This window comes from Dermacentor albipictus, chromosome 7, assembly GCF_038994185.2.
Source record: "Dermacentor albipictus isolate Rhodes 1998 colony chromosome 7, USDA_Dalb.pri_finalv2, whole genome shotgun sequence".
Classification (NCBI taxonomy): domain Eukaryota; kingdom Metazoa; phylum Arthropoda; class Arachnida; order Ixodida; family Ixodidae; genus Dermacentor; species Dermacentor albipictus.
In genome coordinates, this window is record NC_091827.1 from 28,445,305 (window position 1) to 28,463,229 (window position 17,925).

General features: G+C 47.5%; 2 protein-coding genes across 3 annotated transcripts in view; one reads left to right on the forward strand and one right to left on the reverse strand.

Annotated features, from left to right (window-relative positions):
- Positions 1-17,925, reverse strand: part of LOC135917429 (retinol dehydrogenase 14-like) — a 134,062-nt gene that overhangs the window by 73,021 nt on the left and 43,116 nt on the right. The gene's annotated exons all lie outside the window — the stretch shown is intronic.
- Positions 1-17,925, forward strand: part of LOC135917476 (retinol dehydrogenase 11-like) — a 37,469-nt gene that overhangs the window by 13,859 nt on the left and 5,685 nt on the right. For both annotated transcript variants that reach the window (XM_070521188.1, XM_065451041.2), the window contains 4 exons: positions 7,133-7,343; positions 9,112-9,348; positions 13,150-13,242; positions 14,820-15,005. In XM_070521188.1, the coding sequence (XP_070377289.1) occupies positions 7,133-7,343; positions 9,112-9,348; positions 13,150-13,242; positions 14,820-15,005 (727 nt within the window). The remainder of the gene's footprint in view (positions 1-7,132; positions 7,344-9,111; positions 9,349-13,149; positions 13,243-14,819; positions 15,006-17,925) is intronic.

A 17,925-nucleotide genomic window follows, 5' to 3' on the forward strand; every position in this document is an offset into this window, starting at 1 on the left:
GCATCGCAAGAAGCTGCCACGCGCCCCTATATATTCCAGCGGCACAGTGCAGAGAGGATGGCTGATCGATTGAATGCATTCCACTGATGCGTCTGAATGTTCAGCGTGAGGATAGTTGGGATTCATTCAAGCATAAGCAAATAAAGGGTTCTCGCTTTCCCTCATGAAGACGTCTATACCAAGCTTGGAATGGTCAATTAAATCAAATGCTTTGATGTATAGTCTGCGAAGCGGAATACGAAGGTCTCATGTATTCTTTATTAGGGTTTTGCCCAAAGTTTCGGTTTTCCTTTCAGTCTCTCGTCAGTGGCTGCATCATCTTTTTTTTTTTTTTTAATATAGCAGCTTGCGGCCTTGACCGTGCGGTTTCTTCGTAGGCGTCCTTGCACGGTCTCCGCTTCATTCATCAGGAAATCGCTCGTCGTCCCATAAACGGCTCTCGATTGGCTTTCGATTCGATTGATTTTTCACTTCAAGGGAACATAATCAAATGTTAAATCAGACGAAGTAGAAGAATATAACATATATAAACGTGCATGTACGCATGCTACAAGCACATGAAGCCGACAGACTCTAGCACCATCTCTAGCACCATCATGGACGTTCATGTGCGTACTCCGTGTACTGCACGGAACTGCACGTGGAGACGGACCCGAAATCCGCGTTGCACGGCCGCGTCCTCAATCTGTCACACGCTCGACGTGCTTGAAAAGAAGAACCGACAGAGACGACGATGGACGACGACATCGCGACAGTGTCCGCGGAGGATAAAAATAGAAAACGAGGAGTAAAAAAAACGAAACCAAAAAAAGAAGAGAATAAACGGCCTACTGAACTCAACTGTTCCTTTCCTCCGTCGTCTGTGCCTTCAAAGTTTGTCTCGACAACACTCGCTCTCTCTTTTTCTATATCTGCTTCGCGCGCGGGATCGGGCTGTCGGAACAGTGACCCACTTTGCACAGCAAGGCACAGAGGCAAGTGTGCGCGCCCCCGCGAAGTCGGATTAGATACGCTGGTTAAGGTCCGGCTTCCGGTTCCGCGTTCGTAGAGAGAACAAGAAGCCGCGAAGCAGCAGCCTCTACCACACTTACGAGTTCAGTGTATCCCGATGAATCACGACGCCCGTAAAGGACACAATCGCCTTTTTCGAGTCGATTCGTTTCATTGACTGGTACGATACGAACGCGACAAAGGAAGTCGTTTAGCGAACATTCCCTCGGGTGTATGCACCCTCCCAGACATTGGTGACCTGCGGCTGTTGCTGCCTTGTCGAACAACGCGTGCAGAGAAAAAAGGAATTGCGTGTCTCATGGCAGGATCGAACCTTGGTCCTAATTACCTACTCTTAATTACCTAAGCTAACGTGTTCTAACGATTAGGTAAGAACGGCGTAAAGCCATCTCGTTTGCCTACGTAAATTAGATATGTGAGACTGCTGACGCACGCGTCACTTGACGTAGCAAGGCACGCGACGAGAGGCTAAAGGCGCAGGGATCAAACAACACCACTTTCAGATAGCCCAAGGCCTGTTCACTCCCATCCATGACGTCATTCTACTGGCCCGACTGCCACAGAATCTAATGGGTATGCTCCCGAGTAACCCGCGGTGATTTAGACGCCACCGCTTTCGTCACGCCGGCTTTGGCAATGCAAATTTCGGGCCAGTAGCATGACGTCATGGGTCGGAGTGAACCGTCCCTGTGCTATCCAGGTGGTGCTGGATCAAATGGGAGAATAATAGCCAACACTTACCGCTGCATTTCGCGTCGTGCTTCCCTTCGCATGCATCCTCTCATCGTAATGCGTCACAAACATCGATTTCGTCATCGTTACGTCACTGCGTCGACGTCTCACGGTGTGCGTTCGCAAGAACGCGGCTGGCTGTTTGCATTTTTCGCATCGCGTGGGAATGGCCTTGTGCATAAAACACTGAAATTGAATGCTCGTTTTTTTTTTTATACGCGCTAAACCACGATCTGATTAGGAAGCTAGTGGATTAGGAAGTTAGTGGAGGCCTACGAATTAATTTCGACCACCTGTATTTCTTTTTCTTAATCTGCACCCGATGCGCGGTGTACATGTGTGTCTTATTTATTTATTTTATAATAACAATTATTATTATTATTTCATTTCGCTGCCATCGAAATGCTCCTGCATGCCGCAACTGGGATTCAATCCCGCGATCCCGTGCATAAACGTGAACACTGCATTATATTACACGTTGAATACAAGATGACAATAAGGAGACCTTAACCATTCGGTTTTATGGCATTTGTTTAGCCACTTCGCGAAAGCATGGCTTCGCGTAGACTCCAGCATGTGCGTGGATCTGCGTAATTCTTTTGCTTAAGTAGCACGGTTAGATGTTGAAATCAATAGCTCCATGCACACCAAGAAAGTAGCCGCCTCTTCATGTTTTTTGCCGCAGAAAGCGTTTTTCTTTTTCCCTAGTTGAGCACAAGGGGTGAAGATAAAACATCGTGCGGTCGGTTGGCATGTACGCGTAAAAGCAACATCCTGGAATTTTTCGTGTCATCTCGCGGTTTTCGAAGCACCACTTCACGGGCGATTACGTCGTCTTAACGGTCCAGGGTTCAAATTCTGGAGCCCACTTTCTCTAAAACTCTCGGCGACCAGCTGTGACTTTTAATGCAATTTCTGTAAGACCACACGCGTCAGCGAACTCGCCGCAACTTCCTTCTTTCCTTCCCTCCTCCCTCTCCCTGTGATCTTTGTTTTCCCCTTTCCCATTCCCCCGGTGTAGGGTAGCCAACCGGACGTTATTCTGGTTAACCTCCCTGCCTTCTACTTTTCTCTTCCCTCCCTCTCGGCACGAATCTGACAAAACAGCTTCTATGCAGCTCCGCACATATCCGACTTAATATCCGGGATGAACACCTTACCTAACTTATTCCGACCTTATTTTGCAAAATAATTGGAGGCAGCGTGCAATTTAATGTATATATATAGAGAGAGAAACTTATTACGAGAGAAGAGCTGTGAGGTCGGCCTGAAGTACTATGTTCTAGCCTGCTACTTAGCATTGGGTTAAGGGGGAAGGGTGAGGAGGTACAAAAAGAAAGGGAGAAAGCGAAGGCGATGGTGACATGAAGAGGAAATGTGTGAATAACAAACATACTGCGAAAATTCCCGATACGCTTATTACAGTCGTATGTCAAGCGCAGTGCGCATTAAAAACCCACAATGGCCATCATGGCTTGGAACGCGGAGTATACATTTTAGCCACAAACCTGAAAGAAAGCTTTCAGAGGGTGACCGGTTGTCGATGCTTTCCAAAGATCATTTCGTCTTTCCGTTATCATATGCGTTATGTGTTTCAATAGTTGGCCATGAGCTGAAGAATTATTTGTGCTGAACTTGTCCGCTCGCAGCAGAATATCGTTGAGCACAACTTCCGCAGCCGATGTCCAGATCGGTCACGGAGGATAGGCGCGATCGCGCCGCAGTGCCCGAGTCACGTGACGCTCGGACAGTCACTCAAATCTCCCCAGCGTTCAGCTGTATATACGACGTCATCGTGACTGACGCAGTGAGCGCCGGAAGCGAAGCACGGTTGGGTACCTAGATTTAATTTCACGTCAACTAGGAAAGTTGGAGTAGGAAATGAACCGGACATTGCCGAAGGGACGAAGCTGTCCTTTAAAAAAAAAAAAAAAGAGAGAGAGAGAGAGAGAGAGAGACAGACAGACAGACAGACAGACAGACAGACAGACAGACAGACAGACAGACAGACAGACAGACAGACAGACAGACAGACAGACAGACAGACAGACAGACAGACAGACAGACAGACAGACAGACAGACAGACAGACAGACAGACAGACAGACAGACAGACAGACAGACAGACAGACAGACAGACAGACAGACAGACAGACAGACAGACAGACAGACAGACAGACAGACAGACAGACAGACAGACAGACAGACAGACAGACAGACAGACAGACAGACAGACAGACAGACAGACAGACAGACAGACAGACAGACAGACAGACAGACAGACAGACAGACAGACAGACAGACAGACAGACAGACAGACAGACAGACAGACAGACAGACAGACAGACAGATAGATAGATAGATAGATAGATAGATAGATAGATAGATAGATAGATAGATAGATAGATAGATAGATAGATAGATAGATAGATAGATAGATAGATAGATAGATAGATAGATAGACAGATAGACAGACAGACAGACAGACAGACAGACAGACAGACAGACAGACAGACAGACAGACAGACAGACAGACAGACAGATAGATAGACAGATAGACAGATAGACAGATAGACAGATAGATAGATAGATAGATAGATAGATAGATAGATAGATAGATAGATAGATAGATAGATAGATAGATAGATAGATAGATAGATAGATAGATAGATAGATACTCGGGCTTTCAAACTATCGGGAGTGAGGTTGAACTGCGTACAAACGAAGCTTGTATATTAACACAGCTATAGGTGCACGCGAATACGGCAGATTTGAACACAGCTTGCATGTATATAGGGGGCTGTTCTCGCCCAGCCGTTTCCGTGAGAGCAACGCGTAGGCAAATCTACGCAGGCAACAGATAAGACCTCTTGCATCCGCGATGTGGCAGCAGCGCGTTCGTTATCCCAGATAACTTCCGGTCAGCTATTTTTGACAGTCCAGTTAGCCAGGAAAAAAATAAGTGTTTTGTAGCATATAGTATACTGTGGGCACACATTCTTGATGTTTTCAGATATAAAGAACGTGCACCGTGCGTCGAACTGATGTATGGACTTTTTTTTTTTGCACTTAACATTACAATTCACTTGTCAAACACTCCGACTCCCCAACGAAACTAGTGCCAGCTGGAGGGTCCTATAAATTTATAGGCTATTGTAACGTGATCTTGCTGAGGGCTGAACTTTAATGTTCATGGAAAAACTGTAAGCAAGACGAGCAATTGAGGACACGGGGCTCCACGCTAATTCGGTGCTTGCCGAGCGGTCAGTCTTCTGGGTCCACTTAATTCCGTTGTGAGGAAGAACTTCGTTAGATCCGATATGACGTGTTGCCTTCGTCGTCGCATGTTGCTGTGGCTGTCTCCGTAATCGTGGTCATTGTTGTTTTGCCGATTTGTTGGCACGTACTCGTGAAGGACTAATCGGAAGCGAATGTACAAATACTACACGGCGTGACCTGCGTTCTTCTCTCCTATTTACGTGAAATTTATTTGCAATCTCTGTGGCCCCTTGGGCGTTATACGAGGAGCGTACGGCGGAGCGTACGGCGAGCGTACAGCGAGCTCTCTGGCCCCTTGGGCGTTATACGAGGAGCGTACGGCGGAGCGTACGGAGAGCATACGGCGAGCGTACAGCGAGCTCTCTGGCCCCTTGGGCGTTATACGAGGAGCGTACGGCGGAGCGTACGGCGAGCGTACGCTCGCCGTACGCTCTCCGTACGCTCTCCTATTTACGTGAAATTTATTTGCAATCTCTGTGGCCCCCTGGGCGTTATACGAGGAGCGTACGGCGGAGCGTACGGCGAGCGTACGGCGAGCTTGCGGCGAGCGTACGGCGGAGCGTACGACTAGCGTACGGCAACATCAAGCGTGAGTGACCTTACAACGCTCGGTTGACTCGATCGGAGAAAAAGTGTTAAGTTCACTCCCAGGTGACGACTGTGTATTAACACATCTTTGATATTCATCCTTTCTGTCCGAAGCGAGGCTTCGAAGCTATAGCACCGGGTCTTGGTATAAAGAGCGGCTTCTTAACAGCCTTGCACTTTATGTGTTTGTGTTCCTACTGCGTATGTGTGACTGCCTGCATCGAACGACAGACTGAACATTTGTTCGGTCTACTTGTAAAATGCCCAAACATGTGGAAATGCAACGCCGCTGTCTGATGGAGTTAATCCCGAGTCAGGGATGTTCGCCATTCCCTCACGTTCAGCTCTTTGCTGCGTCTTCTATGGGGTCGTCCCAGTCTACCGGCGAAAACGATGCATTTTTGTTTTCCACGCATGTTATACTTTATCATTCTTAACCGTTTGGTTCCCTCTATTTTCCTCCCATATTTCTCGCCATTCGCTTCTTGATTTGTCGTTGCAGTTCTTGCTGACCGCTGTGGGAAAACGAACAAAACTTGAATGCTCCGTCCCAGCCGAACTTCTGCGTCTTCTGATGGTAGACCCACGAAGTGTCTGACAAAGGCAGCCTTTATTACGGGTTTCGGGAGGGGGAGTGCGTGCGTCGGTCTTTCTCTCTAAATTGAATTTCCCGCCTTCGCGCCTCCTGCGGAATCCGCTTGCGTCGCGGCGTCGGACAAGGCCCGAACCAGCACGTACGAACGTCGAAGCGGTCACGTGACGCAAGCCTCAGCGACTTCCCAAAGAAGTCCTTCTCCCTCCTCCCTCCTCGTCCGAAAGGCGCGGTTGCGGCCGACCTCCCATAACGCAATCTCTGCAACCCTTGGAAAGCTTAGCCTTTCCCTCTTCTCAGCTTTACCGCCTTATCATACGTCTCAGCTACACACGCAGTTTCCTTTTACATCTAGGAAGTATGAATGAATGAATGAATGAATGAATGAATGAATGAATGAATGAATTTAATTCTCCTGTTTACAACAGTATCTAAAACCAGCCGTTTTTTAGTAAAACGAGGCGACAAAAGCTATCAGTGAGTGAATCAACGCAGCAAGCGTTCACATGATGCTCTAGACACCATGATTGCTGTCCTGCACTCGCAATTCACACAGCGCTGCTGCATACGAGCGGACCAACATAACACGCACCGTGTTTGACTGCACCGTTAAGCCACCATCGATGACGTCTGTGCATGTACACATACACACACACAGATTACGTATACACATACAGAGTACGTAAACACGCGTACTACCAGCGAAAGACTGGGATCCAAGGGCAAATAAATGGCTTAGATAAAGAACATCAAGTAGGAAGTAAAGGACCTGACGCTTAGGCCGCGGGACAGGCGCGTTTCCAACAGGTACGGGAATGTTGTGTTGTCCTGCACCGAGGCACAGCAGAGTTGCTATAGCGATTACGATAAGATATAAATACAGTCATCTCCCTATCTTCACCCCGCCCCCTTTTTTTTTTTTTCGATAAAGGTTGCGGAGCCACGACTGGTGGACGTGGTGGCCGGCCGGCTCCACGACGTCTCCCTATACCAGCTGCTCGGCTGGGCCACCTCGTTCGTGGTCGCCGTGGTCGCCATGGTGTGCGTGGCGTGCAAGGTGTACAGCCGGCTCACGCTGGGCACGTGCACCTCCAACAAGGACATGACCGGCCGCACGGTGCTCATCACGGGAGCCAACGCCGGTACGTAAGCTGATGCCGCTGCCTCACTGCCGTGTCGGTGGGGGTATTGGTGCCGCAGGCTAGGTTAGTTAGCCGCACGTTCTGGGCCAGTGGTTGCTCCGCCTTAGCGCCTGTTTCCGGTTCACAAAGCTGCGTCCCCACAGCTACGTCGGGTTCAGTGTAACTAGCAGACCGTCTTGCGGCGCAATGCAGATCGTGAGACTATTAGCGCGTATTCAAAGATTGAGCGATATTCTTTAAGCACAGAGATATCAGCTCACAGGTGAGACAATTTTTTTTTTCATTCGGTTAAAGGGTGTTTAAAGGCCACGTAACAAATTTTGGTTATACGTTGCAAGTTGTTACGCGCCCTCTAAGGAGTGTTCTACCGCGACAATTCTTTTTATTTTGTTCGAATTATGCATAGAACAGGTATAAATGTTTGAAGTGCCGCGAACCCACGATTTCAGGAGGCGAGCGTCGCCGGAATATACACTCTCTCCACTTGCCCCCCGCGCCTAGCCTCGGCAAATAAAATTCCTTCCCTGCGTTCTCCCATACCGGAGCGGGGGGGGGGGGGGATATCGCGTGACGAATGCATCACGGGCCCCGCTTTCCTCCTCTCTCTCTCTCTCTCTCTCTCTCTCTCTCTCTCTCTGGCGCGCGCGCGTTTTTGCTGAGTGACGCACTTCCGGTGACGGTCGCACGCGAGTTGCGTTTCTCTCGTTTCGCGCGGCGGACGATTTTGCACGCTCTTCACGAGAACACCTGGCTAGCTGTATAACTCAGTGCCACAGTCCCAAGCACCGAGGCAGGCACGAGAGGATGAAAGAGCATGATCGCGGCGCTGGAACACGGTAGAAAATGGCATAGTTTCGTTCTCCGCGCGCGCGACTGCACGGCGTGGGAAGAAGCAGACGAAACGAAAGTGCATCTCTCTCACTACCGCACGAAGTTAAAAAAAAAGCAGACATTCGGTTTGTATGGTTTATTATTTCCCTAAACATTAATTCGTCTATTGAAGGAAGAGACTGTACAAATAACTGATGTTTCCTTGAATAATTCTCGAAGTCACGTGTCACTACGTGTGACGTCACAGCACTTCCATGTAGGATGGGGGTGCGGCGCCCGCGAGGAGACGGCGCAAACGGCGTACGGTTTGAAATTTAAGTTCCTAAAATTTCCGCGGCACGTAGGGATTCAATATTTAACAGACTCAATCGCTATTTCGCATTGTATGTACGCACTGCGCTCATCAGCTCGGAGTGGCCAGACCTGGTGAGAGCTGGTGAGGAAGCGAGGCGATGCACACGTGTCAGCCAAGACACCGTATAGCGCTATACGATAAATAATTCACCTATACCTCGAATACTAGAGAGAAAACGCTTTTTCATTGGCCAATTTTTCTGAGCGTCGCAATTTCTGTTATAGCTTTTTTTCTCATGCACCTTTCTTTCTTTTTTTTTCTTGTTAAGATTTCGATTACCATTCGGGCCACAACGTGGCTCCACCAATGTTGCATGGTGCCACTGCATGGTTATACCGTACTACCGTAGAAATACCGTACGGATGCTATACTTTAATCCGACGTTTTGCAAACGCTACTACGTTTTTTTTTTTCATTTTTGTTGTTGTTGCTGTTGTTGTTGTTGTTGTTGCTGTTGTTGTTGCGGTCAAGCTAAGCCGTCTGACGTTGAAACAACAACACATATCGCCAAAACGCGTTTAAAGTGGTTCCGTGAATAGAGTGGTCCATATACTAACGTCCACCTCCGCGTCGCTCACGCAGGCATCGGCAAGGAGACGGCCAAGGAAATGGCGAGGCGCAACGCGCGGGTCATCCTGGCCTGCCGCAACCCGGAAAAGGCCGCGGCAGCCGCCAAGGAGATCCTGGAGGAGACCGGCCGTCAGGTGGTGGTGCGCAAGCTGGACCTGTGCTCCTTCAAGTCGATACGCGAGTTCGCCGACGACATCGCCAGCACCGAGGAGCGCCTCGACGTGCTCATCAACAACGCCGGAATCGTCCGTGAGCGCGCTCACTCACTCCTTGCGGGCCTTTCCTACACTTTTAACGCGAGAGCGTTAAGGCATAGAGTTTCCTACAAAATACTAGAGGGAACTCTGGCGCCAGTGTCTACGTAAGCTACAATGGGAGCGGTTGTCCTAGCATGTGAATTATGGGAAGTACATGGATTTGCCTAAACTTCGTCTTTTTGGCTTCAAACGGCTTTGTGACTATGTAAACTCGTCATTTTCAACAGTTTATTGCGTAATAAATAATTAAATAAACATCATTAAAATTGCCCGACGGCAGGATTCGAACGCAGGGACACTAGTACAGAAGCCTGATATTGAAACCATTAAGCCACGAGTGCATGTATCGACAAGCGAATGAAACGCACTTATGAACTTATCGCGGGCATGCCAGTGCTTTGAGACGCTTGGCGCGTTTCGATTTGGGCACATAGACAAGCTCAATCGTAGCAATAGCAATTGTACGCGTTCCCGGCGTCTTCTGCACTTCGAAGAATATAGATTGTGCTGAAATATACGACAATAAGATTTATATAGCGTAGTATACAAAGCCACAAGAACGTCTGAATCCACAAGCACGAAGATCAGACAAATCCATGTACTTCCCATCATTCCCATGGTAAGACAACGACTGCAGCGCCAGAGTTCCCTCTAGTAATTTTGTAGGAAACTCTATGCGTTAAGGAGCTCGTGTCGCAGAAAAGCCGGTGTCGTCGGCGTCGGCGTCGTCGGCCGTGAGCGATAAATCCAAGCAGGCACTTCATGGATAAAAAACAACTTGCAACATGGGCTGGGTGGGAATCGAACAAGGGTCTCCGGAGTGTGAGACGGAGACTCTACCACTCAGCCACGAGTTCGATGCTTCAAAGCGGTACAAAAGCGTCTATAGTGAATGCGGCGTTGCCTTAGAAACGAGCTGTTTCTAAGGCTCAGGCGTGCGTCGCTTGCTCAGGCGCACATTTCGTTGCCGCGCCGAACGGGCGCGTAGTCGCTGCGCCGTAGTCCACTGTCTTATACCCTTTGGCGAGTCGACGGGAACGCTGTCGCGTTCCACTCTTGAAGGCGAAGCTTAAGCGTCCTCCAATTTTTTTTTTAATCTTGTGCCAATGGGGAGAGGACTTGGCAACCGGAGGTGCCGCGTCCCAGAGCTAACTTGCACGCATCAACCCAACGTGTCGCAGGAAATCTGGCGTCGGCGTCCCGCGTCGACCGTCGTTTTGGCAAAAGCTGTTTCTAACGATGCATACGTAACTACGTAGCCCTCCATGTAGCGCAAGGAAGTTACTGAAACAATTGAATTTCTCAAGGTAAAATACGTTAGCAAAATTGTAAAGTACAACCTAAACACAACATACAGACATGATAGCACTGGACTGTAATTTGAAGATACGAGAAAACGTAATTCTGTTACGCGGAAACTCAAAACGCAAACCCCTCTTCCAGCGTTTCTACCATTCATAGAACGGCCATGGTATCTGAGACATGCGCGCGCCGGAGCGCGCAAATCTCGAAGGCTATAAAGCGGCGCGCCCGATTCCTTGCAACATCTCCAGATGGCGCTCGCCACCGCCGCATCGCGGCCCACGCAAGAGGCCGCGTTTCTACCAGAAAGCTCGCCTTCGTGCATAGCGTTCGCCGCCAGCGTTTCCCAATAAACATTACGGTTACATAAGATAAAATTACCGGGAAGCGTGAGAAGCAGTCAGGGATCTTTGAATGCTATCACGTTCCACTCTTGAAAGCGAAGCTTAAGCGTCCTAGAAAGTTTTAGGTTCCAGCCAAGAGTGGAAAATCTTTGCAAATATTTTCCGCATATTTGCTTGGAATGGTTTAGCGCATAACATAATAAAAGAAACAAAAAAACGGCGTTTCACATATGTGAGATTTTTTTTTCTTCATCGAATTCACGCATCAATAAATATATGGACCTATGTTCTACTGCAAGCGCCAGTTTTATGCAAAAAAAAAAGCGTGTCACACCTTTGTACTTATTATATGGTTCCAAACACCTGGTAGCTGAAGCCGCGTGCTGAAATATGTGGGACCTTGAGCCATATGCTTAAATATGGTTCTGCAGTAACACGTGCGTAAAAGCATTTTCCTGATAACAGGAACAAGTATGTGGAATGCTGTTCCAGAAAACAGTGCGCATTTTAATTGAACATATAGTTCCACGCGAATGTGAATTTAAAGAATAAAAGGTAAGAAAATACTACACATGAAGAGTGGGAGATGAAGACAACTTCCAACCCGCAAGACCAGATACGGTTGGCGGAATGGGCTCAGAGCGTTGCGGCGAAGCAGACGCCACGGTAGCCCACACCGCTGTGAAAGAAAAATCCACTCAACCTCGACAATAAAAGATGTCTCCCTCTCATACGGGAATGCCGTTCCTTATATTCTGTGATTTGATGGGCAAGCCGTTCTGTTTGCATGTTTGGAGAACATTTGCGAACATTTTCTACTTATACCTGAAACCTAACTGGAATAAGATTCGGAGGGTACTGATAACAGCCAAGCACATAGCAGTGCCCTTAGCCCGTTACTAACCCGCTACAAGGAAGGTATACCGCCATATTAGGTTTTTCTCGCCAGTGCTGGCAGAACACAAGGCTTTTACTTTTATTACCTTTGTTATGTTTTTTTTTTCGCAGATGTAAGTGAGCTGTCGTTCATTACTTGCGAGAGCTGGCCGACAACTCAATGCAACTTTTTTCTCATCAATGCTATTGTACGACTTCCGCACGGAAGCTCAAGGTTTGACAGAAACTCGTCTGGTCCGAATGAAGTATTGTGAATTGTAAAAAAAAGAAAAAAAGAAAAAAAAACCCGGGGTAGTACATGCCCAGTAAAGTATAGATTTAATGGAACAGGACGTTTTCTCACTGCGGAAGAATGCATTGCGAGGAAGCGCCAACTCCAAGTGTAATGCACTTCGCCACAGAATTCGAGTACGCACTTGTCGAAAGCCGCGTTACATATGCATGCAATTTCTTGCAGATTGGTTTGCTGATCTGTGTACTCCAGGACTCCATCCTTGCAGTGACAGCATGCTGACTTAAGCTGTTAAATGAGAGATAAATATGAAATCAGTTAATGAAGTAAAGAATTCATTACCGCGGTCGTCGCCATCCTCTTGACTTCCGCTGTCGCACTTAAATGATATGCTGTAGAAGAAAGATTGTTTTAAGCTCTGGTGAACTATGTTTCATAGTCACTTTCTTCCTTATAAACGTGGTACATCTTTCTTAAACACAGACTTGCTATATTACATCAGCATCATTTGCCCAGAGCCTAGCCTAACATGTTTCACTATAATAATGAATGAATGCGCCGTCCTTCTCTCAAACTTAAACGTCAGTCCTTGACAAAGTGATGTTCCAATCCTGGATTTCACGACGACTGTTTAACAGTACTGGCTGCTCGCGACTTCGTCGAGTGAAATTACCATCGAGAGGTCGGTCTTTCAATGACGATTTCCGCTGCCCAACAGATTCCGGTTAACGTCGAGGCGACAAGAGTTACCGGCACGTGATGACTGTGGACAAGAAGCCGTCGAAAGGGGGCGTAATTAAGAATTAGAGAGGAGAAAGAAAGGAAGGGGGGGTGTTAATAAAGCCTTCTAAATGGCCTATGAGGGATGTGGTGATGAAATAGGTCCAAATTGATTTTGATCACATGGGCGTTCTCTAAGGAGTACTTAAGGCAGGGTACACAAGTGTCCGCTAAGCCGGTGCAGGGGACCTCACGAATTTAATAAGCAATTAACTTCACCTTTATTGCCCCCTTTCAGCATTTCCGCACCGAGTGGAAACGGTTGACGGATTCGAGCAGACGCTGCAGACCAACCATTTGGGGCCTTTCCTGCTTACGAATCTACTTCTAGGTGAGTAATGCTCAACTGATTGATTGATTGATTGATTGATTGATTGATTGATTGATTGATTGATTGATTGATTGATTGATTGATTGATTGATTGATTGATTGATTGATTGATTGATTGATATGTTATAATGTTCCAAAAGCACACCGGAGCCATGAGAGACGCCCTAAAGTAGGAAGGTCCGTATTTATTTTGAACACCGGTGGTTCTTCAGTGCCGACCTAAAGCTCGGTACACTACGGCTTTGGCATTTCATTGCCACTGTCTCGTGCCCCAATGAAGGACTGCATGATACTGTGTACCAGCTCTCCAAAGAAGACGAGACACGGAATATCAAGTGTGTTGGATGAGAGCTGAATGTCAACCGTTCTTGCTACTGCTGGACTACATGCGTTGAAAGGCTCACATTTGCAGGGATTATTCTATGGTAAATCACTCAATATCCCAGAAATCCTGAAGTCCGGATCTTGATTCCATAAAATCTGTCATCAAGTTCTTTCAGGGCCGGCTGTTAAACGTCTGCCGTAAATAAATAGCGGGCTGTGACGTATTAGTGTGTAAATATGACCACCATGAGCACCCTATCTTACAGTACAATATGTACAATACATGACCATTCTGGTCAAACCTCTGACTCGTTCTAACTCGAATTTCGCACACAGGTTATTATTAGCGGGGCATGGATTTTAAGATTATCTTTGGGGTGCAACATCCGCCTATATTACTCAGAATAAAGTGGAGCTCCGCGTCACCGGCACTGATGCGACACAAGAAGTGAAGAACTGGTGGTCGTCGGTCAGTGTTAACGCTAAACTACGGGCTACGGGCACGGCCTCCGTGACCGGTTGACGCTCACGCCGCCCGACCTCAGAGGCCATACTGCCAGCGAACCATGGCGCGTGTTACGTTTCGCCGTTATCGTAAGAGCCGGCGCACCGATTACGTTCCATCAAAGTCTACGCTTTCTGTTCGGCGTCGCTACACGGACTCTTTATTTGTCACGGACGAAACATGGAAGTAATGCACCCTAAAGAGATATTGAGATGCACCCAGCACACAGTTTCGCACACTTCCGTGCAAAATTCCAGCCAGAAAGAGCCAGCGGTTTCCCCCCCCAAAAAAAGAGTCTTGTTTACCCGCCGGTCTTACTTGCACCACATTTTGGCGCATCCAGAAAGTGGAAGGTTGTGCATTTTATCAAGGACAAGATAATATTTCTTTCCCTGTCCACCAAGCTACAGACAAACGCAGACGACAACGACGACGACGACGATGATGATGATGATGATGGTGGTGGTGGTGGTGGTGGTGGTGGTGGTGGTGGTAGTGGTGGTGGTGGTGGTGATGATGATGATGATGATGATGATGATGATGGTGATGATGATGATGATGCTAACCTTAATGTCTTAGGCTATGGGCAGATTTTGCAATTGTGTTAAGCGAATAAATTTAGACGCGGGGGTGGCAGAAGCGAAGAAGTCCGCTGTGCCTCGAGCGACGGCGTTACGCCACAGCTGCGTCACCGAGGTCGTCGCGTATCTTACGATGCCGCAAACGCTTTTTTTCCTTTTTCTCGCAGGCAAGCTGAAGGCTAGCGCGCCGAGCCGCGTCATCACGCTGTCGTCCCTGTTGCACCACTTCGGCCGCATCGATCCGGGACGCCTCGACTACGCCGAGTACCGGATGCCCATGCAAGTGTACAGCGACACCAAGCTGGCCAACGTGCTCTTCACGAAGGAGTTGGCGCGGAGGCTTCTGGGAACGGGTAAGGGCACATTCACACCAGCGACTGACAGTGGTCGCGCGACCAAGTTGGTCGCAAATGGTCGCAAACGGCCGCCTTTCTTGAAAAGCGACCATTTTGGGCCAGTCGCTCTCTGCGCGATTTTTCAGTCGTGCGACCGTGGTCGCAAAACTGATAAACCAATCAGCGGCGCACCGGAAGTGATCTTTCGTGTGTCTACATCCGGCCTCGCGTTCAAATTCCGCGTAGAGTCCGAGAATTCTCGCTGAGAACGATAATCTCCGGGATTGCGACTTGCGGGTCGCGCTCAGCCGGGCTTGCCGCTGTGAACATCAGTCGCCTTCGGTCGCTTTTTGATTGCGAGTCGCAAATGGTCGCGCGACCTCCTCAAGTCGCCGGTGTAAATGAGCCATAAGAGTACGCGCGCCATCCTCTTACTACCAACCATACACAGCAAAAAATATTTCCACACTTAAGGGTGCTTAGTATGTGTCATGACACGCCACTCTGAAGGGGCGAGATCGAATCGTCGATGGGGACGAATGAAATGTTCCTTTTTGGGGACGTTTCGTGGCCAGTAAGCAACGATAGCCACGACAGAACATGAAGACTACATACAGTTAAATAGCTATCGCTTTCCAACTATCCTGTCCGATGTTCCGGTGCGCACTATGTAGTCAGAGATTGGATGGATGGATGGATGGATGGAAAACTTTAATAAGGAGATTCTCAGAGATTGTACTCGGTGTTATATTACGGCTTCTCTCGGTGTAGGTGTAGTTTGAGCTCGCCGTCGTGCGCCGCGTACAAATACTTTATAACCTTAGGAGAAAGTATCTTAGTCATATGGAACAAACCAGTAGCCTTACAAGTGCCGAAAGTTTTCATGTGTTCCCGCATTGTTTTGACATGAGAAGGCGAGCAAACAGAAAAGGAGACAAGCGAAATAGAGAGGGTGGCATGAAGTTCAAGGCAGCGCTCTGTACTTATACAGGAGTTGTGGAGTCGATATATATAGTAAGTCGAGTGCCGTACCTTCAACTTTCCGCCTTGCTCTCGGTTTCCTCGTCTCTCTTTTATGCGAAGCATATTGCAATCACTCACTTCAGCCCTTGGGCGCGGCCGCGCAGCCACCATTGAGGGTATGAGCCATTGTTCATTGCTGCGCGTCTCATATATGTGGGTCTATTCTCTTTTAAGCTTGCTATGTTTGCTATTAAGTCGCTTCTATTTTGTTGTTTCTTCGTGTATATATATATATATATATATATATATATATATATATATATATATATATATATATATATATATATATATATATATATATATATATATATATATATATATATATCAGTAAGTTAACAGCAACGCGGAGGCTGCTCTGCAAAACAAACAGATCATTAATTGAAGCGGCGCATTCTTCGCCACTACCCCCCCCCCCCCTCTACCTTGTGGGTGTTGGCTCCTGCCGTTTTCCCAACTAAACAAATTGTGCTACAGTGTATTTCTACGAAAAAAAGACAAATAGGGTCACTGGGAACGCGTCCGAAGAACTACGGCAACCGGGTATGTGCAACAGCTTATATGTGCCGCATTGCATGTGTGCGATTATTCTTGACCAATCCCCCAGGTTTATAGTATGCTCCACTACGTATGTATCCGAATAGAGAGAGAGAGAGAGAGAGAGAGAGAGAGATTCAATAAAATCGGCATCAAAAACTTGAAATCAACTGCAAAAAACTGCAGGAAGTCGGCAGCAGATAGCAGCCGAGTGTGGAGAAATAAGAACAGGCTCGAGAAGACGCCGAGGGCGTGATTTTGTTCGGTACATCGCCCTACACTCATCATGCAACGCCCTTTGAAACTGTGTGAAATGGCCCTTGTCGGACTCGCATCGGGATAACGAACTAACTGGCATTGCCGACGATGAACGACCGACAAACTTTGTGTTAAGGGTCGTGGAAGTATACCGATGGAGAGCAAAAGGAGAATGGACCAGCGCGTCGCATCAAATGAATTTTATGTTCGTTCACGTCGCCCTGATAAACGCGCCGCCCCTATCACTGTAAAATAATTTACACCCTTAAAATTGATTAAGGGTAAAAATATCTCAATAACTGACACCCTTACACTCTTTTTTGGATGTAAGGGTGTGAGTTATGAGTTATGTTATCCCGCGATCTCGTTCTCAGCAGCGCAACACCCATAGCCGCTAAGCCATTACTGAGGGTAATCGTTTTACAGTGTAGGTCGAAACATTTGCGCCATTGTGTAACATATGCACGACAGCGTTATAAATTTCCACAAACATATTGCAGTGCATGCATTTGCGACATGTCTGTCATTCGCGTCCTTTTGCGCAATTATTTGCTTCGTTATGGTGATGCTTGTACACCGCTTGCTGCAACAGAGGAGGAGGAAAGAGAAAAGCAGAAGGTAGGGAGGTTAACCAGAATAACGTCCGGTTGGCTACCCTACGCCGGGGGAATGGGAAAGGGGAAGCAAAGAAGGAAATTGCGGTAAGTTCGCTGACGCGTATGGTTTTACAGGCTGCAACGTTTCCGGAAACGTCCAATGGGATCTTCACTTTGCACACATTTCCACCCATGCGCCGCATCCACCGTTTGTTGGCTTCTTTTGATATGACTATATATATATATATATATATATATATATAATATAATATTGCGAGACAGCTATTCAGCCTCGACGGTTTATTTCGCAGGTCGCGCGCTGACGACGATGACGCTGGCGATGATATATATATATATATATATATATATATATATATATATATATATATATATATATATATATATATATATATATATATATATATATATATACGCAGCAAAGATACGACGAACTTTTTGGAAGACTTCTTTACTTAACGTTTTCGGCTGGTGGACCAGCCTTCGTCAGCGTACGTCACTGTACTCTG